Source organism: Lupinus angustifolius, chromosome LG07, assembly GCF_001865875.1.
Source record: "Lupinus angustifolius cultivar Tanjil chromosome LG07, LupAngTanjil_v1.0, whole genome shotgun sequence".
Taxonomy (NCBI): domain Eukaryota; kingdom Viridiplantae; phylum Streptophyta; class Magnoliopsida; order Fabales; family Fabaceae; genus Lupinus; species Lupinus angustifolius.
In genome coordinates, this window is record NC_032015.1 from 9,657,235 (window position 1) to 9,685,066 (window position 27,832).

General features: G+C 32.8%; 3 protein-coding genes across 5 annotated transcripts in view; 2 read left to right on the plus strand and 1 right to left on the minus strand.

Annotated features, from left to right (window-relative positions):
• The window catches only part of LOC109352264 (trafficking protein particle complex subunit 1-like), a 6,885-nt gene extending 694 nt beyond the window's left edge, over window positions 1–6,191 (plus strand). Inside the window, exons 1-5 of one of the 2 annotated variants that reach the window (XM_019594171.1) lie at window positions 657–754; window positions 1,802–2,075; window positions 2,859–2,973; window positions 4,398–4,516; window positions 5,808–6,191. In XM_019594171.1, the coding sequence (XP_019449716.1) occupies window positions 1,852–2,075; window positions 2,859–2,973; window positions 4,398–4,516; window positions 5,808–5,859 (510 nt within the window). In that variant the 5' untranslated portion in view covers window positions 657–754; window positions 1,802–1,851 and the 3' untranslated portion in view covers window positions 5,860–6,191. Of the gene's footprint in view, window positions 1–656; window positions 755–1,801; window positions 2,076–2,858; window positions 2,974–4,397; window positions 4,517–5,807 lie in introns of those variants that run through there. The other variant, XM_019594170.1, reaches the window with a different exon arrangement.
• Window positions 7,453–9,034, minus strand: LOC109352911. The gene is made up of 3 exons (XM_019595097.1): window positions 8,398–9,034; window positions 7,934–8,059; window positions 7,453–7,604 (listed from the first exon to the last, which is right to left on the minus strand). Exons 1-3 carry the CDS (start codon window positions 9,032–9,034, stop codon window positions 7,453–7,455), a joined length of 915 nt encoding a protein of 304 aa, XP_019450642.1.
• LOC109352265 (SPX domain-containing membrane protein At4g22990-like) lies at window positions 11,209–17,774 on the plus strand. 2 transcript variants are annotated; one of them, XM_019594172.1, is made up of 12 exons: window positions 11,209–11,389; window positions 11,521–11,633; window positions 11,822–11,880; window positions 11,985–12,105; window positions 12,728–13,039; window positions 13,170–13,277; window positions 13,420–13,874; window positions 14,304–14,605; window positions 15,343–15,518; window positions 16,209–16,399; window positions 17,021–17,151; window positions 17,271–17,774. In XM_019594172.1, the coding sequence occupies exons 3-12, from the start codon at window positions 11,828–11,830 to the stop codon at window positions 17,507–17,509; spliced, it is 2,088 nt and encodes a 695-aa protein (XP_019449717.1). In that variant the 5' UTR covers window positions 11,209–11,389; window positions 11,521–11,633; window positions 11,822–11,827; the 3' UTR covers window positions 17,510–17,774. The 2 variants fall into 2 exon arrangements, with proteins under 2 accessions (XP_019449717.1, XP_019449719.1); XM_019594174.1 differs by lacking the exon at window positions 11,521–11,633.

A 27,832-nucleotide genomic window follows, 5' to 3' on the forward strand; every position in this document is an offset into this window, starting at 1 on the left:
AAATTAAGTAAATTGCTATCAATCTTTCTTGCTCCTAAATCGCAATTCAGGTGTTGAAATAACTTTAACCTCGTGTTTTTGTGTGGCTAGCATTTTTTCTCAGCATCATTAGTTTGCCTTGAGCTGCGTTAAGCCATTTTATTTTGTAAAGAGTGGCCATCCTTTTCTTTGTTAATGATGCAGTACAGTAGGAGGAACATCAAGTATCATTCAATCATCTTCTACCCTCTATTTGTTAGCAACTTTAGGTCGTGTAGTTATTCATGTAGATTTTAGTTATAGGACAACAAAAGAGTGTGTAATACCATTGGTCATATCCATATTGCAAATGATATTTACCAGCTTGAGGAAAAAAATGCTGTCTTGGATACAAACAAGTGGAAATCAACCTTGTTTTATAAAATGAAGTCCTTAACACTGAATCCAGTTCCCATAAAGTATTATTCGGTGCACTTATGCCTTATCAACAAAAAAAGCTATGAGAATGTTCTGCGAAGTTTTATATGCTAGGAACTTTGTTTACAAGATATACAACAGATTGAAATTTCGTCAAAAAGGTTCCTTCATAAAGCTGAAGTTTCATCCAAATATAGATGTTTGTATAGAGGCTACTGCTCCATTTATGTTTTAATTTTATTATCCCATTTTTTGATCAGCAATAAGTAGTTCAGGGTCTCATGCACTTCCATCTCCGGCTCACACTCACATTATAACAATCAACACCTATTCCTAAAACAGGTCCTCCTCAGTCCTTGCAAGTTTCTTATGTATCAATGCTCACTTTTATGGATTTTGTGTTGATTCTGCTAATCTAGAAAACTAAGCTAAAAGGGTTTAATTTTGTTACACATTTGATGTTACCCATCACCCTAAACCTGTGTAATGTTTCTATTTCTATATATGCATGCAAGTTTAAATTTGAGATAAGGGAAGGGAAGCTGATTTAAAGGCAATATCTAATATAGTAAAATTTCAGATGGTAAAACTAAGATTGTAGTCATGGCTCATTATATAGCTCCGAGCTTTTTCTTTGCACGGAGTCTAATAGCACTCTTAACTTGATTTTATAAAAGTTAACTCAGAACATGCTGCTTGTATGTGTGGTTATGAGAATACTTTTCCTGTGGTAAAAAACGTAGGCTCTCCCATGGGGTAGGTTAGAGCCATTCCATTTAATAGGTAGGTTAATATAGTTTTTGTTTGTGGGTTGGTACATGGAATGGGATAGGGCCAGCCTATTTAATAGATGACTTGTAAATTGTCTTTTTTGGTGGGTTGGCCCTAATCCACATGGCCTTTTAGCTTTGTGGCTTTGGTGGATCTTAGCCATGGCCTGATGGCCCACGTGCAGTAGGATTAATCAGGGTGGGCTGGCCCATTTTGATAGCCTCAAAAAGGACTGAGTTTGTATGAGTTTTATAAATTTATGACTAAGTAGTACAATAATTGAATTCATGGATTAAATTGCAAAGACTATTTGCAGGGTTCAAGTTGGTAATTTAGTTGAAAAACAGAAACATTTGTACTAGGTTAAAAAATTAGCTAATTTCAGGGATCAATGTGCTTGGTAGTTGTAGAAATTTGGAAGAGGGGAGAGCAGTAAAAAATTGTTAATCCTGCCAAGCACGTTGATGTTTGGAATGATTTATCTGATTACATGTTTTTTATTATTTTCATTCATGTCATGCACGCCCTTTAATTTTGTGGTATTCAATTCTGTGTACCTGCCCCTCATGCATACTAGATTTGTTTAATTGCCAACTGTGAAGTACTGTGCTTAATGTAACTAGCATACATGTAGGGTTTGGTTTACTATCAGTATTGATCTATTCTACATCCCTGTTGATCAATATGCAATTCTTCGGGGGGTCTGAGATTAGTCCTTCGCCACCTGCGCTGACAGCTTCTGGAAACAATGGCCATATGATGTATGTGTTCAATAGGAATGGTGTATGCTTGCTCTATAGGGAATGGAATCGTCCGCTCCGGACGTTGAATGCCCAGCAAGACCATAAGTTAATGTTTGGTCTACTTTTCTCGCTTAAGTCATTAACTGCGAAGATGGATCCAACTAGGTATATCTTAGATATTGAATATGTGCCAATTTTTTTTTGTTATTTTATTCCCGTGTGAATATATACTGTTCAATTTTGCTTCCGTGATTAGTTTCTGAATGCATAAAATTAACTTCCCATCTTAAAAGTAATATGAAGAATACTTGTGCTCTTATGCTTGAATACAAGTAATGCTAATGAGAATTTATTATTATTTTGCAAAATTTTCAATGCCTTGAAGTTGTTTTTGCTTTCTCGAGCACAGTTTTCGAAAAACACATTATTTTTCTATCCACTGCATGGAAATACATGTAAGTTTACAAAATGAGAAGTTATTAAGTTGAGCCAAGGCGATAAACCTGCAGTTTAGAATGTAATGTTTGGTTCTGGTTGTGAATGCTAAAATGGACATGTGAGTAATTTTTATTTTCTCTATGCATTGCTAACATGTGGTGTAGGTAAGTCAATGGTGTATGTGTTCCTTCACAATATTCAATCCACGATTAACACTTTTGGTTCACTCGATCCCCAAGAATTAATAGGATATTTGTTTACACCATGCCCCTTATCTTTTTATACCATTTCGCGTCACATAAGTATTTTATGCTTTGCATAATTAATATTTGATTATATTAGCCTGTTTATTGGCATAGCAATGATCTATAGTTCATGTATTTTTTGAAGGATATTTTGTGCAATTATTAAGGAACTTCAACTAGATTTATATTATTGCTTCTGGTTATGTGGTCTATACAATTTATATCGAATTAGGTTTAATTCGTTGTACTCCAATTTATTGTGCAGTGCTGAGAAAGGAAATCTTGGCGTGCCCCAATTACCTGGCCAAGGTTGTTCATTTCACAGTTTTCGCACTAATACATACAAACTTAGTTTTATGGAAAGTCCTTCTGGGATAAAGGTAAGTTACACGGGTATTCTTGTTCCCTTATATATTATTAGAGAATCTTAAGGATGAAATCACTGCAGATTCTGAATTTGTGTGTTGAATTGTTTTGAACATTGGCTTTTGCACATTTATCCATTGATGACTCTAGCTATTTCGGCTAGAGTCATTGATAAGGCCTTGAAATGAGGAAGTAAGAGATCTTTTGTTTTGTATGAAGAGGAGTGCATATCATGCTGCTCAGCTTAAGTGACAGTGTTTTTGGATGCTTCTGGTGTGGGGAGTTTGTGATTCTTCTAGGAAGAGATAAACCCATTGTCCATTATATTTTCCAACATTTATGCGTCTGAAGTGGTTATATGATTTGAGTAACCTACCCTTTAGCCATTTGAAGAAAAAAAGGAAAACCTGTAAGCTGCAATGATATGGAACAAGAAGGGGGAAGCCAATGGAAACAGAATGCTCTAAATTATTTTTGGTACTCTTATGAAAAAATTCATAAGCCTAAAATGAATAATAAAATCTTATATAGGAAACTCCAGTTTACCTAATTTTACATGGATAAGTAACTGAAACTCTAGAGTGTACTCAAGAAATTGCAATTCAAAATAGGAAATAAAGTTGTAATCTGACTAGGAGTAAAATATCTTAAGACCAAAACAACTAAATGCTGGATTCCCAAGATTCAAAGTTAGAATTCTAAAGTTGTAGTTCCGCAAGAAAATTCATCAAGTGTAAAAGTAATTGCTTTCATCCTCCATCAACAAGTTTCCATATCAATTCAGATGTGGGCAAATATCCACATCTATCATAGCATCTTTCAACTTTTCAACCATGGTTTGAATGGAAGCTATATTAATAGTTCCTAATTTTCATGTCCTTATCCTATTTTCATTTAATATTTTGTGCCTCACCTGGGCAAATGTTTTACCTTAGGAAGTGAGTCTGAAAAAAAATCATATTTCACTAGAAAGGTGGTGGGCATATACTTCCAGTCTTTGGTATCATTGTCAAAACTCAGGGAACATAAGCTAATACTAAACTATAGTGCTGTTGTTCTCTCAATTGTTCAGTATGTATTTGGTGGTGGTTATGATTTGGAATAAATGCATTCAATATTTTATGATGCTATGATCATTTTAGCTGGTAAGGTCTGTTAGCATAAATTTTAGTGGATAATTGAGTTTTGTTGATTGCATTGATTTTTTCTTTTGGAGAGTTTGTCTTAACATGCTTTGTAAAGATGCACTACTTTGCATAGTAAAACCAAGATCTATTTGGGCAATTAAAGAGATATGGTTACTGAAAACAGTCACAAATACATCAAATTATTCCTCAAATTAATGTATATTAAAAATTCAATTTTGCAATATTCATATACATGTGCTTGCTATTATGATCCTATTTTGACTGTGCTATGATTTCTTTCCCTCATGCAGATTATCTTGGTGACTCATCCTAGAACCGGTGACCTACGGGAATCCTTGAAGTATATCTACAACTTGTATGTTGAATATGTTGTCAAGAATCCACTCTATACGCCTGGAGCTCCTATTAGGTAAAGGAATTTGCACTTGCCAATAAATATGTCAATTTACCAAGAAAAGAATAACATACTTTTCCTGTGTATGGTCTCATTATGATTTCTAGTATCCATGGGCATTCCCATAATTTAGTGGCATCATTCCGGACCTTTAATACATATGTCTGTCCTAACCCCAAGGAGTTGCACTATAGTGATTGTGGTTGGGTACATTGTCATTGGCTCAGATCCTAACTTTGCCAATTCTTGAAGCTGGGCTTCTAGGAATGTCGTGGGAGTCTCAATTCTCTAATTCCAATGTGTATCATTTGCTTTTGGCTGTGTAAGATGGCCCAGAGACCCACTTAAGCAGTGCACGATTGTCTTAAGTCTTAACCATCCAACATCCTTTTATCCTTCCTACTACTTGAGCATTGCTCAAGTGTCAAAGTGAGGTAGCCGGCTTGGGTAAAATGCTCATTTGTCAAATAGGCCACAACCTTGGCCCTTGCTAATACACAACTCACCAAGTATAAAAAAATACTAGTATTAATTTTATAATGTATTGACTCCATTAATTTGATAAATTCACAATCTTCCTAGTTGCTATCTAGTTAAACTAGAGCAATTATTAAATATTTCGTTTCAACAAAGTAAATCAGAATAAAACCCAACCCACCACTACTTGTTAGTAGTTACTGTATTTAAGTATAAGCTACTCTTGCTGCCGCACCAATTTATGCTCTACTGCTATGGTCAATAGGCGGACTGGCCAGGACCTAATCCGATTCAGCCCATGGGCTAGTGGGCACTGGTTGACTTGGAGGGTGAGCTTTGACACAATAGTAAGGTTGCTTGCCCTGTAACCTAAAGATCATGAGTTCAAATCCTGAAAATAACCTAAAGGTATATTTGATACCTTTAGGTTATTTTCAGGAAATCATGGGTTCCATCCTGTCAGCATATATCTTTTATTCAAGAAATCAAGTACTATTTGATACTTGAAGTGTCTCACTTTTATTGATCAAACGTGGCTGATAAACAATCTGGTCCCCTGTGAGGATTCATTTTACTTGTTTTATTTTTTGTGCACTGTTGATCAATGTCCAATTTTGGTAGGGACCTTTTATCTTTTGTTGGATACTTTTCCCATCCCGGTGACTCATAGTATTCTTGTCTTGACCTAAGCTGATAAGTTGCTTATTAACTGTTATTATCATTTTGTTAATGTTCCCTCTTGCATATATATGGGTTCAGGCACTAAGCAATTTTTGTTGGTAGATAAGAAAGCTTTATGGAGAGATTAATTTTTGATGTAATTGGGTAGGTCTGAGCTGTTCAACACAACATTGGACCAATATGTGAGAGGCATTGCATAGAAGCTGAGTTGTTCTCATTCACCGTAGTTGATGATGAACACAATTTGTTTAACGCCTTTGTTTTCGATAATGGTGCTTGCATTTGCCCTCAGAGACTCTTGCTAAGCCCTCACTTCATTCATGTTGCTTCCTAAAATGACTTTCCAAGTTACAGCGTTGGATGGTCTGGTTATGTTAATACTTGATCAGAAATTCAGAATTCATTGTCTAAAGTTTAAACCATGAGTCTAATTCTATCATGTGGCATAGAGTAACCTTTCCTTTTATGTTCTGTTTTTTTTGGGTACAGGTATATCTTCAATAATCAAACTTGTGTATTAAATTTCTGTTCTTGCCAAGGGTGTAATAGGGTTGAATCTTTTAGTTTTTATTACTTTTTTTGCAAAATGCAACTTCTGCTAGTACCATTTTTTATAAGTTTTGGCCGATTCCCTAATTCTTCTTCCATAATTATTAAAAATTAAAGAGAAATATCATGCCTAATTTGACATCTAAAGAATTGATATTAAAGTAAAACAACAGAAGAATAACTATATAGTGATCATACAAATTTATGAGTCTCAACTCCAAATGAGGATCAACAAACGATCAACATATAACATTTAAAAAAATTCAAGCTTAAAACAAAACCAAATAAGTTTAAGAGTTTAGTTCATGTTTCATAAAGTTGTGAACATCTTCCACATCAAAATTGGAAATTTCATCCACATTTCCTAACTTGTCGTTTTCAATATTATTTATAGCCCCAGTTTTTTACGGAAGAGGGAAAAAAGTGTGCACTTTATGTCATGCTGAATTGACATTTTCAATAACTTTTACACTCTTATTAAAATAAGTGAGATTCACTTATTTAAGTTAAAAAAGTTAAGTTATTGGGTTACAAGTTGGTTGAGTTGTAAATTTTGGAATCTAAGAACGGACTTAAACATGCTTTGGTTAATAAGATTTGACCCGATTTAATCTCGAACCCAGTCAAACCAATTATGATTTACATGTTAAAAATAAGCACTTGTGTGAATAATCACATCCAAGCAAATGGCTTCTCTTGTGGCTACAATTTCATTACGAAAAAAGTAGAAAAAAATAGTAGAGAGTAATATTATAGCAACCTAAACATTGTCCTAATCATAAGAAAGTGTGTGAATGTGACTCATATTAAGCTGATTTGTCCGTTGTTATGTAGCAAATAAAAGTGTAGAGAGAAAATGTGTTATGTAGAAGATATTATTTTATTCATCAACAAGACACATGATTTATACACCATGAAAAAAAAAAATTGATGCAGAAAAATAAATTCCTACATGAATAGTAATGAGTCACATAAGTACTCTAACATTGTTGGTTAAATATTCCAAACAATCATATTGACTCTTTATTTCCTAATGAATATTCTTTATTGCCTAATGAGTAGTCATCCTTATTGCCTAATGAATATTCCTAACAGATTCTGAGTCATATTAATTAACATTCCTCCTTGACTCAGGAACGGTAAATTTCAAGCTTTTCTCATATACTTATTTTCAGAACTGTAACTTGGTTATGTAAGTCCATTTGACTCATATATCCTTCTTGTCTTTAGGCATCTCTACCAACTCACTTGTCTCGTTTTTTTTCAATCACCATGAGCTCCTCCTTTATTGCATCTATTAATTTTTGGTTAGTTGCTGCTTCTTCATATCCTGCAACATCTGATGATGTATTCATAGGTCCTCTAGCATTTGTGTGTATCATTTGCCTTTCATGTCCTTTTTTGCGGAAAAAGAAACCTTGTTTACTTCTCATATCGGTAGGCAATGCGTGTAGGAGACTTTGTTTTTGTGCCTTCCTTGTATACTGCAACTTGCTTATCTTTAATCAAATCCAAGACAAATGTTTTGCCTTTCATTTGAACTTTGAACATCTCTTTGTCTTCTAAATTTTTAATCCATGCAGTTTTTGTCTTCAAACAAAACCTTATAGCCTTTCTCCATCAACTGAGGAACACTTAACAAATTTTGATTAATTTCATGAGCATATAAGACATCATGAATTAATTTCAAACATGTGTAACTTTTAACTTCAACTATTCCTTTACCTTTTGTTTCAATATATGCCCCATTTCCAATTCTGACTTTGGAAATAACAGTTTTATCTAGCTCTTTGAAGAGCTCTCGATCATAAGTCATGTGGTTTGTACTACCACTATCAATGAGCCAACTTCCTGTAGAACTGTTAGCGTCAAAGCATGATAAAACGAACAGTTGCTCTTCTTCTGGTTGATCATCAACAACCTTAACTTCTCCTTGTTGTTGAAACTTGCATATTTTCCATGTGCCCTAACTGGACACACTTATAACATCTTGCATCATGTCTCCACCAACATTTGTTTTGTGCATGATTAGTTTTTTTTGCAGTAGGAACAAGGTGGAAAGACTTCATTGTTGCTACTTTGGTTATTGTATTTGTTGTTTGCAGAGCCTGCAGTTTTGTAGTTGTTATTTTGCCTCCTTCTTTTGTCATTTCAACTATTGTTGTTTTGTAATTTGGTTTGGAAAGCACTCTCCACTAATCTTTCTTGTCTCATAAGCCTCCTTTGTCCTTGTGCCTGTAATGCATTCAACACTTCTGCTAAGGTGATGCTTGACATATCCTTAGACATTTCCATAGATGAAATTGCAGCTTCATATTTTTCAGAAAGTGAAACTATAATCTTTTGAACTATTCTAGAATCGGAAAATTCAGTACCAAAAAGTCTTACATTGTTGACAATGGCTATAAGTTTATCAGAGTATTCCTTGATTGTTTCTGAATCTCTCATCCTTTGCATCTCGAATTCTCGGATCAAGTTCATCACTTGCATCCCTTTGAACCTTTCATCTTTCTCATATTCTTGCTTCAAAAATTTCCAGATTTCACAGACTGTTTTTAGTGTCATTATTCTGTTAAAAATGATGGGTGAAACAACTGCATATAGACATGCTCTTGCTTTGGACTTTATTTGCTTCTTCTCCTTCTCATTTTTAATTTGTGCAACAGTTGAATTGTGTGGAAGAGTTGGAATGATATAATCTTGTTCAATGGCATCCCACAGATCATTAGCGTCCAAGAAAGCTTCCATTCTAACAGCATATACATGATAATTCTTTCTAGTAAACACTAGAGTTGAAAATGCAACAAACACTACTTCTGAATTCATTTTGACAATTTAAGGCAATAGAAAGTAATAGAGAAAATGTTTTGGTTATGTTTGGTTTGTGTTTGTTCTCACAGATCCCTCAAGATATAGCTCTAGATACTAATTTGTTGGTTACACAAAGTAGTGTTTATCTTATTACTTTCTATACCGATTTTCGGTTACGCGACTTGTAGCAAACAAAAGTGCAGAGAGGAAATGTGTTATGTAGAATGTATTATCTTATTTATCAACAAGACACATGATTTATACACAATGGAAAAGAAAACTGAGGCAGAAAAATAAATTCCTACATGAATAGCATAATGAGTCACATAAATGCTCTAACATTGTTGGTGAAATATTCTTAATAGTCATATTGGCTATTTATTTCCTAATGAATATTCCTTATTGCCTAATAAATATTTCTAACAGATTATGAGTCATATTAGTCAAAAGTTATATATATATATATAAAACTACTCACGTGAGAACAATGTGTTATTGTGAGAAATGAGAACATTTAGTATGAACCACTAGATCTTGATTGAACGATCAATACTAAACTATATATGCACATGATTATCATGTGACCAATAACTAACTTTTAATCTTAATCATCCATGATTATTTGTAAGGCCAGATCTATTGCTCTCACAATTTTTATATGAGAACTCTTCTCACTTGAGTAACTCCATAGATATAGGGGATGACTCAAGTGAGAACAATTCTCATACAAAAACTACGACAACAATAAATCTGGACCTTAAAACCAATCATCCAATCACGAATAGTTAGGATTAATTTTTAATCTTAACCATCCATGATTATTTTTAAAGTCCAAATCCATTGTTTTTATAATTTTTATATTAGAACTTTTATATATAGGGGAAGGTTGAAAACTACTAATTTCACAGGATATGACAGAGAATAAATATTGAAGAACAGTATGCTTAACATGTCGAGAAGACTATACACACACACTTCTTGGAGCTTGCCAATTTCATCATAATCTTATGCTTATAGCATGCCTTTTTGTGGGACCATGCCAATTCAATCAACACTAATGACCTTTTCCTCACTGTCAAACTTAGTTGTACTCCATCACATTGGTTTATCTAATCCAAGTTAAACACTTTAATTTTTTATTTTTTTATTTCTTTCAGACATGATACTTCAACGTTCTAACAATGTCAACTTTTGTATAGAATGACTTTTAGAGATTTATCTCTATTACTTTAACTCAACTGACACATTCCAATCCAACAAAATTCTTACCCTTATTGGTTGATTATTGTTCCTTCACTTTCACTATGTATTAATGTAAGTTAATATTGGAGTCTTCAACAATACTAGTCAACCTTTAATTTTTCATTTACTTATTTAATAATAAATTATAAATAGATACACATGTGGCTGAGGGATGAGAAAGCAAAACAAGAAACGTGGATTCAAGCAAAGCAATCGATAAAGCATTTTCATATGTGATGTGATATGTCTGAATCATGTGGGGGAGCATTACTAATTATGGTATATCTGCCAATATAATGCTACAAACATAATCTCATTACGACAACCCTTACTCTCTTTGCAAATCTTCTTAAAATCTGATCCGAACATAGCCAACCACTCTCAAAATAGTAAGAATAAAGTGTTCCAACAATTAGTTATAAAAAGTGTTAAAAATGATTAATGCAAATTTTCAAATTAGTATGAGAATGTTTGTCATTGCATCATCATTCATATACTCAAAATTGTTGACTTTTAAAATAAATAGTGGTGAATGATGTATAATGGAATATGGGTAAATATTAATGTCAATTAGTATATGTATACATTTTGATGGAATAGTATACATCTTTAATTATCAATCATTTTCTTTCTTGGTTGGATAATAATAATTTTATTTTTCTCTTATTTTTTAATTTCTCCTTTTTTAATAACAAATTCACCAAGAAAGTGTTGATCCAGTTATGTAAGGTATGTTATATCTTCAATATGATTAAAAGGTTAAAAGTTTGATTCCGTTTAATGAGAAACCATCCACCTCGCCGAAAAGATTAGTTCAAAGATACTCCCGGTAGTACCAATAAACAATTACTAATTCAATTTCTCTGCCTAACTAATATTACAATATAACAGTAATAAAGTAAAAATACTATTATCACTTGAGAGTGGAGAGAAACCATTGGTGTATACACTATTTTCTATTATTATTACGACATTGTAACATTTTCGGTGACTATATAAATCTAACTGATTTTGGTCTCTACTCTATTTGTTCTGTTGCTAAGAGTCCTCTACAAAATTTCAAAAAAGAGAGGAAGAAAAACATAGTTCAGTTTTTTATGTTCTAGAGCTGGAAACAGCAAAGACCTGGTATGACTATTTGATCCAGTCTCAAATTTCAATATTGGGGGTTTTGTTTTAATTTTTATATTATGTACATTTGTTCTATCAAGTTTGTATATTTATTAATTTATTAAAGAAAATGGTAACTTGGTATATAGATCCATACATTGGAGTCAACTGGGGTGGTTGCTTAAGCTGGAAAGGATCAAAGAATTTGGCTTCAGAGGCTTGGCTTCTATTAACTATCTATCTCTCAATTGTTTAACAATATGTAAGTACCATTGTAAACTCTTTTGATTATTGTTTTTGTATTTTGAAAAGAAAATGAAAGGATTCATAAGTTCTTTGCGAACTAAACTTTTTATGATGCACATAGTTTTGGATAAAAACAAGTTAGTTCCTTTTTGTTGTAAATTGTTTTACTTTACTTTCATTTAGTGCAACCTTTTCTCATTGCAGAGAAAGATGGTTGCCTTTGGGAAAAAGTTGAAAGACAGACAAATTCAAGAATGGCAAGGGTATGTTTTTCTTTGCCTGTGTGTTGAGGGTTAAAGACTCCCGAGTCGAATATTAATCCACAATTATTGTTATTTTGGGTTGATTACTTTGATTTTTGTTGTAGATATTACATAAACTACAAACTCATGAAGAGACAAGTAAAACAATATGCTCAACAAATTGAACTTGGAACACAAGATCGGCGGCATGTTCTCAAGGATTTCTCACGGATGCTGGATAATCAGGTTTTGTTTGTTTTCTTTGTTGAATACTTAATTATGTAATATGTTTTGTTGTTTTCTTTGTTGAGTACTTAATTATGTAATTATGTAATATTTATTAAATGAAGGGTTGGACTCTCCATTACTTTGAAATTTGAATGCACAGATTAGATTCTATTTCTACTAGTAAAATCATAAGTCATAACCTGGTTGCAATGCTCTTCTCATGCTGTTCTTTGAAGTATTTGGATGGAAACTAGTCAATAACTTCTTTACCCTATACTTTATTTGGGATAGGTTTATTCATTTGGCTTCCCTTTGGTGTTCATTTCATGTTCTTATGAGTGGTTTATCTTAGTTAAACACATAGAAGGATTGACATGCTTTGTTGCATAACTCAATCTTTCAGGTTTTAGTTTTTTCTGTTTGTTTTCAAATCTCGGAAACAACCTCCCTACTTATGGGGTAAGACTGCGAACATCTACCCTCTCCAAATCCCACTAAGTGGGAATCTCGTGCACTGAGCTGCCCTTTTTTTTATTTGAGGATGTCCATCTTCTTTCTATAAGAAGATATTTAATACATTGTTGGGCATTTTTAGTTGTATTCTGTTTGTTTCAATCAGTTTCCTGTTGTTACGATTCAGATTGAGAAGATTGTCCTTTTCTTGTTGGAGCAACAAGGCCTTTTGGCAAGCAGAATAAAAAAGCTTGGAGAGCAGCATGATGCTCTTCAAGAGGAGCCTGAAATACACAAAATAACTGAACTACGAGAAGCTTATAGAGCAGTGGGACAAGATCTATTAAAGCTTCTCTTTTTTGTAGAGATCAATGCTATCGGGTTACGCAAGATATTGAAGAAGTTTGACAAACGGTTTGGCTATAGATTCACCGATTACTATGTTAAAACACGTTCAAATCATCCCTACTCCCAGCTGCAACAAGTGTTCAAGCATGTGGTAATATGTTTAGTTCAAACATAGTTCTTCATTTGGACCTTCCTAGCATTAAATACAGAACAAACAAACAACCATATTTTATTTTTTATTATGATGAATTTGAAGTGGCTGACAGATATAGAATTTACAGGGACTTGGAGCTGTTGTGGGAGCCTTATCTCGCAATCTTCACGAACTTCAGGACCGACAAGGGAGCAGTTACTTATCAATTTATGATCTGCCCACTCTTCCTCTCCAGGTTTCTTTTGCATTTAGCCCCAAACTTATTCTGTTTTGTCATCTTCTTTCTTAACATTCTCAGGCATGCTTAATGTATCTGACTAGGTAGAAGCATAAGGTTGGTGATGATTTTCTATGATAATTTATCGTCTTATATGCAGGATCCAGTCATTGATTCAATAAAAGCAGCTGTTGATAGGTTAACCCACTCAACAAACACCCTTAACTTTTTGGGGCAACATGCCGTCATTATGCAAGAAGAGCTACCTACCCCTTCGGAGGAACATGTTGATGATGACAGATACCATTTTATATCTCTTCTCCTGAACTTGGCAAACACATTTTTGTATATGGTCAATACATATATTGTTGTCCCTACAGCAGATGATTATTCTATGAGCCTTGGGGCTGCACCTACAGTTTGTGGTATTGTTATTGGGGCAATGGCAGTTGCACAAGTGTTTTCTTCAGTGTATTTTAGTGCATGGTCAAATAAATCATACTTCAGACCTCTTGTGTTCAGTAGCATAGTTCTATTTCTTGGAAACATCTTATATGCATTGGCATATGATCTTAATTCAATATGGATTCTCCTAATTGGTCGCCTTTTATGTGGGTAAGATATCTTCTAATTCTTATTCTTCTTTCTGTCATTAGTTGATGAGTATAAGTAATTATTTTGCTCCTTTAAGCTTTGAACATTAGCTAAGTATTATTCCATGGTATAACATCTTAGGTGATCAAATTACACGTAATAAAATTAGCAATGAGTAAAGGCAAATTCTAATTGAAATTAAAAGAGGATAAAAAAATGGTTTCTAGATAGGAATCTTTGAATGCAATGATTTTTTTTGGTGCATGCAAATTATGTAAAAAGGGGCGAGTCTCATCGCAATAGTAAGATTGCTTGCATTGTAATGTGAAGGCCATGAGTTCAAATCCTAAAAATATTCTCGTTGCTTAAGATACAAGGTACAAGTCACATTACAAGGTACTAGTCACATTAAGATCATTTTGGCTAACAAAGACTAGTTTATAATTGCAGGTTTGGTTCTGCCAGAGCTGTTAACCGGCGTTATATCAGTGATTGCGTGCCTTTAAAAACTCGCATGCAAGCTTCGGCAAGTTTTGTTAGTGCCAGTGCTCTTGGAATGGCTTGTGGTCCTGCATTAGCTGGTTTACTGCAGACCGAATTTAAGATTTGGAAGCTTACATTTGATAAAGATACCTTGCCTGGGTGGGTTATGGCTGTTGCTTGGTTGATATATTTAATATGGGTGTGTATTGCTTTTAAGGAACCTTCTCGTGACACTGAAGAGAACCATATGCCGCAACAATCAAATGATGGTACTGAACTTAAATTGCAATATTTTTTTGCTTTTTGTTTAATCATTTCTTTTATGTCCTTCCAAGATCACTAATCTACATCAGTCCTCTAATTTCCTTTCTGTGCCCAAATTCTGTGTTATACTGGGAATTTTTTGGTTCCTGAAGTTGTAGGATACATTTTTCTAAATATCATCAACTGCACTAGAGTATATACATTGAGAAGCTTAAGATGTTTTTGTCTATGTACATATTGTCTTTGGCTCAGCTAAGCATCATAAAGTTTAAACTTTTGAGTCTTCATTGGTATTTGTTGTTGAATTAAACATGTTATTCCAGTTCTAATTTCTGTACATCTACACTACCAAGTATTATTTTTCCTGTAATATGATACACATCACAACTAAGCAAATCAAATAAGGATGTGAAGAAATTAGCCTGAACATCTTAAAAAGGCCTTGAGCAATAATCTCTAAATCTCTTTGGAATGCTGTATCTAGTTATTAATTGGTAATTCTGCTATGAAAATTGCAAGCAGCACAAATCATGAGCAATCCTAGGTAACACTTCTGGCTTTAAGTGCGCCTTGTATAAATAATGGAGTGGCCTGTATATCACTCACTTCGATTTTTATAAGACTACACTTATTCCTTACGATATGTTTTAACTACATGCCTTTTCTTTTCATACAAGAATCTTGTCATTCTGTTAAGCCTCTATACAAGTAACACAAATGACACTTTTTGGTCCCTTTGTAGAAGTAAACAGAGCACTTGAAAAAGGCTTAAACCAACCATTGCTGATTACTTCAGAAGATAAGGTAGATGAAGATGCTGACCAAGATTATGATGATAGTGAAGAAGCTTCAGAGGACTCTCGTCAACCAGCCCATTCAATTCGATCAGCATACAGACTCCTTACACCTTCTGTAAAGGTTTGTGACCAAATCATTATCACCTGCATGATATTGGATCTTTATCAAGCAATGATTTTGTTTGGTGCATAAGTTTCCCAAGCCATTAAAACTAATTTATTGATATGGAAGTATGGTCCTGCATGAGTATGGAAAACTTGTTATTTTACAAAACTATATATGAAAAATTAAAGTACCAGAACTGATGATTGCATATGACCTTATACTTGTTAGTTTCTGACTACTTCAAAACTTGTGAACTAGGCACATATATTCCTTTTAATAAGAGAGATGGCCCTGGCCTCAGAGGCATGTTTTTACCCTCTGATGTTTCATTCAGCTTAACCTGTAGCCTCTGAATGAACTATAATCATTAATCGATCATCAAATGGAAAATGACATTCTAGATCCCCAAAAATATGATCAGCAGACATATAACATGTTTGAATTACCAGTGCTGCTAATTTTGTAGGATGAGAGCTTTCTCCTGTAATATATGATGATTTTAATTTAGATTCCAGAAAAATTCTCAATTGATGAATGCCTTTTTCTCATATAACTTGTTAACTGTTGGGATAATTTAAGATTTATTGCGATGCTTATTATTTGATATTATATTATAATTTTCCAAGTCCCAATGAGAGATGACAATTAGATAAAACATTGAAAAGTTAGCTGTTTGAGCTGACCAAATTTGTATAACACCTTCAGGCACAGTTATTGATATATTTCATGCTCAAATACGTAATGGAGATTTTACTATCAGAATCTAGTGTCATCACAACCTACTACTTCAACTGGTCAACAAGTACAGTTTCAATTTTTCTTGCTTGCCTTGGCTTGACGGTTCTCCCCGTAAACATTCTTGTTGGAAGCTATATAAGCAACATGTTTGAGGACAGGTATGTGATCAATTGAAAATTTAGATAATGGATCATTCAAGTATGTGATCCAAAGTTTCAATAAGGTTTGTTAGGATTCCATAGTTTATGGTCAGATTTTGAAAAAATTCACTGCATTGTTGAATGACAAAGTCCCACGTCGTCTGATGTGAGAGGGGAAACAGCCAAGACGTCATATAAAAGCAGCACTCCTCTATTGAACAATTCATACCTTTCTCGGCCTTTTGGCTAAGATCAAGTGTAGTATCTGTTCTTATCAGTTTAATATCTGATATGTGGATCATTGGTCCACACGATATTAAATTAATTTTTTAAGGGGGAGAGGCCATCTCTATAGCTTGCTATTGGGCCTCTCATGTGTTGCCTATGTGTTGCATTATTGTGTTGTCTGGCACACCCCACCTATTCAGTTAAATAATTTATTTCATCTTGAATCTATAGATTTGTTTCCTATTTTCATTTGCACTGTTTTCATTTTTATCAGACATATAACTTTAATGTTTACCATTTAGAGGGATTGTTCTGTTTTTTCTTATTCACTCTATGGGATAAATTGCTATTAAAATTGTTGTAATATTTTCCATATGCATCTGTGAGATAAACTTTTATTATCTGTTTTAGGCAAATTCTGTTGGCATCAGAACTTATGGTTTGCTTAGGTGTTCTCCTGAGCTTCCATATAATTCCATACTCCGAGCCACAATACATCTGTTCCGGTCTCCTTTTGTTTGTTTCTGCAGAAGTGCTTGAAGGTAAATCTTATTTTGCTTTACTATCAAGTGTGAAACTATGAAATTTGAGTAACTTCAGGTGATTGCTTTGTTTTTCCTAACCATAGTGTATCTGATTTGCATGACCTTATAACTACCAGGTGTGAACTTGTCACTCCTTTCGCGCGTCATGTCATCGAGGCTTTCTCGTGGAACCTATAATGGTGGTCTGCTGTCTACCGAGGCTGGGACAATTGCAAGAGTGATTGCTGATGCAACTATTACCTTGGCTGGCTACTTGGGTGAGAGTAGGCTCCTTAATGTTACCTTGATTCCTTCACTCTTCATTGCTATATCCTCCATCATAGCAACTTGCTATACCTACAATTCTTTATTTTGATTTCTGTCCCTGAGAGTAACATGGGAATAAGAGAATGGTATTCAACAAGGCCTCAGTCTTCTCACATTTTGGCTATCTGTTTTCCATATTTTTGATCAATCAACTCTTGTATGGCTCATAAAGGTTGAAATGTAGCTAGCCTTGTTCATGCTGGTTATCCAAATGTGATTTTTTAGATAAATGGCTACCTCAATTACCATATATAATTTAGTGATGTTGTCTATTGATAGACCTCTAAACTAAATGAAATGTTTGTTGCCCCTTGTCTTGTCTTTTGTTCTTACTCTAGTTTAGCTGAACTGCTTGACCCTTTCTGGGTTCTTTTATTTGTGCTGCACTACTGCTAATGCTCAATTTTTTTCATAGTAGTGGAGTTTAATCACCTTAACCTGAGGTTAAAAAACAAAAACTAAAAGTTAGCATTAAAAGGTTTTAGTATACATGTATAGAAGGACAAAACTGGTGGGGAGTAAGGTTGTATACATTCCTCAAAACATAATAAGTGAGAGACTCGTGTAATAGACGACTCTTGTTGTAGAAAGACAAAACTTAAACACCAAAAAGAAAAAAAACTATATACATGTTCTATTTTTTATCATTTTTAAACTTTCTACTATGATATATCCCCATTACGAATTAATATAACAAGCACTTAGAGAGCAACACTCAATTTTTGTCTTAATACAATGGAAAAGTTTTTGTAGTAAAAAGTTGTAGTTAGATAATTTTATTTAGGTAAATTGAATTTTTTTATACTGTTCATGATATATGCAGATCTCTGTTAACTAGGGATGCCATGGAGTAACACAAAATCTTCGAAAATAATATTTAACATCTACCTATTGAAAAAGTGTATAAGATTGACTTAAAGGAACTTTTACTTTGAACAAAATTGTTTTGGACAATTTGTATGACATTTCCACGAGGAATCTTCTTGATAGTAATAAGACTTACTACATGGATCCTTTGTTGCATTGAAGATTCTCACCTTCGGTAATTGAACTAGAAGGATGCCATTTTATGGTTAGACAGATCATTAATGTAAAACAAAAACGACTAGGTATGGGTTTAAATGAAAACAAAGTATCAATAAGAATCTAGTGGTGTGTTAACAAGTGTTTTTGGGGAAAACATGTGAGAAAGCTTGAATTCTTGGGAAGATACTGCAACACTTGAACAAACAAATGATTGATGGATATGCACGCAAAAACCTCCAAAGCTTGTGTTACCACACTAACCTTTAGGTTCGATTCGCCCCCACTAATTTAAGTATATTGGATACAGATGGAATGAACAGCGAATTCCCTTCACGATACTTTGGAAAACTTTGATATGTTTTGCACAAACACAACAAGCGTATCTTTCAATAATAGTTTACAAACTTATGTTTCCTACACTTCTCTCATGCATTAGAGAAATGGAGGATGATTTCTTAGATCAGAAAATTCGGATTTTTGATTATGTTTTCAAGTGTCTCTATTTATAGAGAAGTTCATAACACTTAAGTGAAAGAAGTGTCTTTAGAGTTCTGTACGTGTGAATGAAAAGGTTATGTATTGTAACGGTTCAATAAATAACCCAATAGACGTGATAGCCTAGCGGAGGCTATAATGCTTGCTAGGTTGTGTGTCCTTGGTTCGAATATCAACGAATGTATCTCTTCATTTTTATTTCTACGCATTAAATAAAAACGTGAACTCAAAAATGACGAAGCAAAGGATCGAACTCACAACCATAAGTTCAATGCCTAAAGGTGCAACAACTAAACCAAAGGACATCTTCATAAAAAAAATCATTCACAACGTTTATATGCTTAACCGTGAATTCTGATATTTTGTAAATATCATTCATAATCCCCACCATTTTTAAAATATAAGAAATCTCATAAATCTGAAAATATCATGGTTTCATATAATGGTATCTTACGATTTGAACCATTACTTAGTAAATTATGGGTTCCACTTACTCCGAATAGAAATTGGTAGACAAGCTTTGAACCAACCATTCATTAGAATAAGCGTGCACAACTCACACATGAAATCTCGGTATTATTGAAAGAATTATAAATATGACACATTTGATAAGGCCTTGTGTCACGTATCATTTTCATGAGAATTTAAGAGTCAAGCCATTTAACTCCATGAAGCGGCCAACTTCATTCTCATATAGGTAGACTATATCGGGAATGCATCCATAATAAGCATTCCAACAAATTTTTGCTATATGTCTATTAAGAGTAAAACTCAACCTTCCAACTTTGTTCTTATGATCCAAGTACTTTTATCACTTGAGATGTGTCTATAGTCAAGTACTTGCAATCACTCTATAGTATTTTCCATCATTGAACTCAAAACTTGATGTTACTCAAGTGTGAGTTGAGTTAACATTATTGGTGATCAATTAGACATGGGCTTGAGTCCCATCCCCAATGATGTTTTCAACACTATATCTTTTGTCAGACCTTTCGTCAAAGGATCTGCAAGATTCTTTTCAGTTCTTACGAACACTATGGAGATTACTCCATTTGCAATTAATTCCTTTACATAGCTATGTCTTAAACCAATATGTCTGGATTTTCCATTATACACTTGATTGTATGCTTTTGATAGCGTAGACTGACTATCACAATGTATAGATACTGGTGTCAATGACTTTGACCAAATAGGTATCTCATATAATAAGTTTCTTAGTCATTCAGCCTCTTTACTACCTGCAGCCAGAGCAATAAATTCTGCAGCCATGGTGGAGTCGGCTATGCAAGTTTGTTTCTTTGAACTCCAAGAAAATGCAACTCCACCAAGGTTGAAGATCCATCCACTTGTGGAAGCGTGATCTTCAACATAAGTTACCCAACTAGCATCTGTATATCCTTCCAAAACTAAAGGATATCCATTGTAGGTTAAATTGTAGTTAATTGTTCCTTTCAAGTATTTCAATACTCTATTAACAGCATGACAATGTTCTTTACTCGGATTATTTGTATACCTACTTAATCTACCAACAGCATATGCTATATCAGGTCTAGTACAAGCCATGACATACATTAGACATCTGATTATCTTTGAATATTCTAGTTGTGCCACTGGACAACCTTTATGTGGTTGTAAGCTAACATTTTGATCAAATGGGGTAGAAACACTTTTGCAATCAAAATGATTAAATTTCTTTAGCACTTTCTCAATATAGTGAGATTGGGACAAACCAATATTCTCACTATCTTTTATGATTTTAATACCTAAAATCACATTCGCTTCACCTAAATCTTTCATATCAAAATTTTTGGATAAGAAAGTTTTAGTCTTTTCTCCCTCATTTAAATCAGTACCAAATATTAACATATCATCCACATATAAACAAATGATAACACCTTTTCCGTTTTGGAATTTACTATAAACACACATGTCAGATTCATTTAATTTGTATCCATTGGCAAGCACAATTTTGTCAAATTTTTGGTGCCATTATTTGGGTGCTTGTTTTAACCTATATAAAGACTTATTCAATTTACACACTTTGTGTTATTGTCCTTTGACAACAAACCCTTCATGTTGTTTCATGTACACCTCTTCATCTAATTCTCCATTGAGAAAAGCAGTTTTCACATCCATTTGATGGATTACTAACTTATAGATGGAAGCTAGTGCTAAAAGCACTCTATTGGATGCAATTCTTGCAACAAGTGCATAGTTATCAAAATAGTCAATACCTTCTTTTTGTGTAAATCTTTTTGTAACAAGTCTAGCCTTGAATTTATCAATGGTACCATCAACTTTCATTTTCTTCTTAAAGATCCATTTACAACCTATTGGTTTGGATCCTGGTGGAAGATCAACTAGTTTCCAAGTTTTATTTCCCATAATTGAGTCTATTTCCTCTTGGATAGCTTCTTTCCAAAAGGCATAATCTTGAGACTTTATTGCCTCATCATATGTTTCTGGATCACTTTCTAAATTATAGCAAATTGGTCCATAATTATTGATGGAATCGTTTGTTCCTTCAACGAGGAACATAAAGAAGTCTGATCCATAATTTTTCTCTTTTCGGATCCTTTTACTTCTTCTAGTTTCTGAACTTTCCAATGTATCTTTATTGGATACATTATTTTCTAGACTTTTCATATTATAATGAATAATGTCTTTGGGATTTTGAATTGAGGTAAATCTATTTTCTTGAAAAATTGCATCTCTTGACTCAATCATTGTGTTAATAGGATATGAGTCATTCGATTCAATAACCATGAATCTATATGCTTTGCTATTTTCAGTGTAGCCTAGAAATACACATTCAATTCCTCTTTCACCCAATTTCTTTCTCTTTGGTTCAGGAACTTTTACAATTGCTCTACAACCCCAAACTTTTAAATAATTTAGATTATGCTTTCTTTTCTTCCAGAGTTCATATGGGGTTACCTTGTTCCTTTTATTAGGAACTCTATTTAATATATAACATACAGTTAACATGGCTTCACCCAATAACCTTTTGATAAATCAGAATATGATAACATGGCATTTACCATTTCTTCTAATACTCTATTTTTTCTTTCTGCTATTCCATTTTGTTGTGGGGAGTATGGTGCAGTTGTTTGATGCACAATATCAGTAGACTCAAAATAATTAGGATGATAAAACTCTCCTCCCCTATCACTTCTAAAACATTTAATGAAAGTTTCATGTTGAAGTTCTACTTGTGTTTTAAAAAATTTAAATTTATCTAAAACTTCATCCTTAGAGTGCATTAGATAAACATAACAGAATCTAGTATAATCATCAATGAATGTAACAAAATACTTTCTGCCACCAATAGTGGGCCAACCATGTAAATCACATACATCAGAATGAATTAAATCTAGTACCCTAGAACTTCTTTCTATTCTTTTAAAAGGTTGTCTTGTGATTTTAGTTAACATGCAAGTAGTACATGAATTTAAATTTTTTCCAAGAGTATGAATTAATTTTGATTTCATCATATCATTCAATTTTCTAAAATTAACATGTCCTAGTCGCATATGCCATAAATCACAAGACTCAACAATATAAACAGATAACATATCATCATTATTATTAACAACGTTATTCTTGAATATATTCTCACAAAAATTACCCCTCTTTTTCTTTCTTTTGTTGTCATTACCATTTTGATTATCATAAGACTAATCAAAATCTCGATTTCTTTTCTTGGAATTTTTTTTGAATTTCCTTTCTCCATTACATTGACTTTTTCATGAGCAATTTGATTTTTAGTATCATCCTGTTTTCGATACTCTTCTTCTAAATGAAGGTGATTACCCAATTGCTCGAGATATGTCCTCTTTCTTATGCTTCATGGCTCTTTTGAAATCTTTCCATGAAGGAGGGAGTTTGTCTATTATGGAGGATACAATAATGCATTTGTTCCATAACAGGTCTATTATCTACCATTTTATAATTATTAAAATGAGAAACAAGAAATTTCTTACTTGTTGCGTCCTCTTGCATGTACCTTGATTCTAATTTCTCCCATAGATCTTTTGTGGAATGACAACTTTGATAAATATCGTATAATGAGTTTGACATACCGTTGAGGATGTGGCCCATGCATATATAGTTATCATTGTCCTATTTTTCTCTCTCTCTTGTTTCTGCAATTGTTTCTTCTTCATTCTCTAATGGTCTGGTGGTGTTAAGAACATATACCACTTTTAAAGTAGTAAGAAGAAATTTCATCTTCTTTTGCCAACGGATAAAATTGTCTCCATCAAATTTTTCTAAATTCACAAAATCAGAAGTCATTTCCTTGAGTGATGCATCCATCATTACAAAATCGAACCTAAAGATTGTGAGAAAGCTTGAATTCTTGGGAAGATGCTGCAACACTTGAACAAACAAATGGTTGATGGATATGCACGTAAAAATCTCCGAAGCGTGTGTTACCAAACTAACCTTTAGGTTCGATTCGCCCCCACCAATTTAAGTATATTGGATTCAAATGGAATGAACAGTGAATCCCCTTCAGGATACTTTGAAAAACCTTGATATGTTTTGCACAAACACAACAAGCGTATCTTTCAATAATAGTTTACAAACTTATGTTTCCTACACTTCTCTCATGCATTAGAGAAATGGAGGATGATTTCTTGGATGAGAAAATTCGGATTTTTTATTATGTTTTCAAGTGTCTCTATTTATAGAGAAGTTCATATCACTTGAGTGAAAGAAGTGCCTTTAGAGTTCTGTACGCGTGAATGAAAAGGTTATGTATTGTAACGGTTCAATAAATAACTAAACATGCATGATAGCCTAGCGGAAGCTATAGTGCTTGCTAAGCTATGTGTCATTGGTTCGAATCTCAATGAATGTATCTCTTCATTTTTATTTCTACCACTAAACCAAAGGACATCTTCACAAAAAAATCATTCACAACGTTTATATGCTTAACCGTGAATTCTGATATTTTGTAAATATCATTCACAAAACACTTGTTAAAAAAGTCGAGCAGATGATACCCTTGACAATCCAAAAAAAATGATAATAATGTCCTTTCACATAGGAGGGAATATGAAGAGTTTGGTGTATATAACTCTCTAGTAGAAATAGAATGGAAGGAAACATGTATAAAAAAGAGAAATGAGAGAAATATTTTCACTTGCATGAAGTTTTCACTTTCAGAGAAGGAGAGAGGTTTTCACTTTGCTAGGGTTTCAAATCTGAGGTGAAATAGAGGGTCAAATCCTTGAAATGATTGTAGATTCTTCATCAAAAGTCATTATCTAGTTGGATTTCAATGAAGAAGATATGTTTAACTCACCATTATGCTATTACCATTTTCTTTCCTTATTAGTTGATGGGGTTTATGGGTTAACACTATGCTAGATATCGTAATAAACAATAATTATTTAACAACGCAATTTTGAACGATGCCGTTGAAAACGAGGTGGAAGAACATCAACAACGCATAATAAAGCAAGCATTGTCAATATGTGTAACTTCAACCGCGTGCATTCTTGACACAACGCCGTTGAACATCACTAACTTTAGCACTGACTTGAATGAATTATGTTTAAGAGCGTATTTGATAGAAAGCGTTGTTAATGTTAATAAATTCCACAACGCGTAAATAAGAAAGCGTTGTTGAAAATGACATAATAACAGTGTTTTCTTAATTATGCGTTGTTGATTTTATACGACTTTTTAAGTGTAAGAGATATTAATAATTGCGTAGTTATGCATCTCTTCTTTTGTTGAAATATTAATGGTTGAGTAGTTATGCATCTTTTCGTTTGTTGAAATATTAATGGTTGCTCATGTATAAATATTGTGGTTCACTTCATGTTCTATTTCATCGGTAAGAGTATGTGTTTCTACAGGAGTATGTTCATGAAAATAGCATACAACAGATCTCAACAACTTGAAGTGTTAAAGTTGTGTTTCTGTTTTAGAACCATGTCAAGGAAGTCTTTAATATCTTTTGATTTGGCAGAAGACTCAGATTTTAGAAGGAAAATGACTGTTATACAAGATTTGTGTTAAATGAAGATTTAATTTGCAGATTATTTAGTTCATTCATATACCAAATCTTTCAGTTCATTTATTTCCTTCATTGTAATCTACCAAATCAAGATTTCAGAAGGAAATTAAAGTGGTTGTTATATAAGATTTATGTGAGATGAAGAATTAATTTGTAAAATATTTAGTTCATTAATTTTCTTCCTTCATTCAGGTCATTAATTTCCCTCATTAAAATATTGTCAATGAGGTCTTTAACATCTTTTGATTTTCAAAAAGTGGCCCAAATTTCAGAAGGAAAGTGACTGTTATACAAGATTTGTGTCAGATGGAGATTTAATCTAGAGATTATTTAGTTCATTGATTTTCTTCATTCAGTTCATTGTAATCTACCAAATCATTTAGTTCATTATAATGTATTTTGCCTCTTTGAATGAAAAATGAACAATTATTTTGGATGTTAATTTCTATTTTTTTGTTATTTAATTGAATGGTTATTTTCTTTAATATTTTTGCATTTCCAAATTAATAAACACAATAAACAAATTAACAAAACTTAATAAACACAAAAAAAAACAAATTAACAAAACTAAATGTTTAATATTTTTGTAGCTTCATATTAATAAACACAATAATATGGTAATCTACTTCATGACAACTTATGTTAATTAACGTACATTCATGTTATATATATTTTAACCTGTAATATAAAATGTTAATTTAACATCGCATAATTACGGATACGTTGTTAATTTGGAAAATGAGTTCAGTTTAACAGCGCGTAATTAAGATAATGCTGTCAATAGATTCTATTTAACAACGCATAGTTGAGATATCGTTGTCAATTAGATTTTATTCAACCGCGCATAGTTGAAATAACGCTGTCAATGTGTTCATGAAAATGAGTAGTAAATAGTTGGATACACAACAACACAACCCTTAAGAAGTATTGTTTATGTAAGACCTATATGACAGCGCTTTGTGGACGATGCGTTGTTGTATTTATGCACTATATGACAGTATTTATTGTGTGATGCGTTTTGGTATATATTCAATATAACAGCGTTTGAGAAGCGTTGTTAATGATGACAATATACTACTGCGGTTAAACAAAAAGCGCATAAAAATACTATTATATATCTAAAATAAGCAACAAGCGCTATTGAACTGCAACTATGACATAGTGTAAAGCCAAATAACTTACAATGTTATTTTTTGGTTGTTTCTTGTGTTCGTCATTTCATAGATTCACGAAAATATGCACGTAATCAATATTAATGAATCTCACTAAAGGGGTTTAATTGGTTTAATTTGTAACGGAAGGTTAGAAATCTTTGTAAGATGATGTGTGTGGTGATATAATGAAATCGTTTTCTAAATGGTTGGTGTATATTATGTTATTATGAACTTCGTTACAAATTGTAGTGGGCTTATTTATCTTATTTTTCTTACACCTTTGATACAATGTGATCGACCATTACTTTATTGTTGAAGTTCATAATGAAACTGTGATGAAAATGGGTGGAGTTATTTCGAGGTACTAGATATTTTGAAGGAAATTAAATGAAATGCACTCCTAGAGTAGAAAGCTTGTGGTACAGATGGATGATCAGGGAGCACTTAGCTTCAAATGCTTTGTTTGCCAGAATGTATGGGTCTTTGAAATTGTTTGCAGTCCTTAATTACTGTGTCTCATGAAATTGTTAGAATCCCAAAATGGGGTTCTAGTCAAAAAAAATTAGAAGTAAAGGGGGTCAACAAAATGAATAGGCCTCACTTAATTCAAGTAGCTCAACTCAGTTAATAAAATTAAGACTTGGTTCTTCTTTTTTTTTATAAATAAAATTAATAAAATTGTTCATTTAATATACACCCCAACTTTATGTTTAATGATAGCGACTCATTAGAATAATGATTATTTATCTCTGACGTTATGAATTCGAGTGGTGAGAAGCTCCTTTTAGAGAATAAATACTATCGGGGATATATAAGTTTGTGTCTGGATGTTCAGCGAATTTATGGGCCCAAGGGTCTATCTTAGGACTGTGTTACACAATGTCTATGCAATTAAGGAAGATTAAAATATTAATTAACATGATTATTTGATTATTATTATTATTATAATTAATGCATGTAAATTTTTTTAACATCTTTGGCAAATTAAATGTTGTTACTATGTTAGTTAAATGTTTCATATTTATATTTCTAGATTTGCATTTAATTTCAAACATATTTTCTTATGATCTACAAATCAAAATATTGTTATTACATTTTAAAACTCTTCTTTTCATCTGTCAGGTATTATTATCGGTCCTCTTTTGAATATTCTTTATTTAATTGTTATTATTATTATTTTTGAAATTATTTGTGTATCTTTAATGGTATTTTCTTAAAAAAAATCATAAGATTAACTTTTGATAAAAATGATTTCCGTGTAAATAAGTTATTCAATTTTCCTATATTTTAATATTTGGGTTAATATTATATTAAACTAGTTAGAGTTAGTTTTAACAGTTTTAGTTAGTTTTACGTGTATATAGTTTACTTTCATTGTAAACTATCACTCGTTCAATTCAATATGAAGAGGAGAAATATTATTCAATTCAATATAACTATGATTCTATTCTTTCTCCTTCTTTTCATTTCTTGCTTCTTCAAGCTTTTCTTTATCTTTTTATTAATTTCTCATCTTTCTTGTTTCATCAAGAAAATTTCTCTTATATGGTTCTTACCATATTTTAACATGGTATGAGAGCATAATTATTCGATCGCTTCCGCTTATGTTTTTATCGTTCCAAGATTTAAGAAAAAATCATCGTCATGCATCAATCATCAAAGTGAG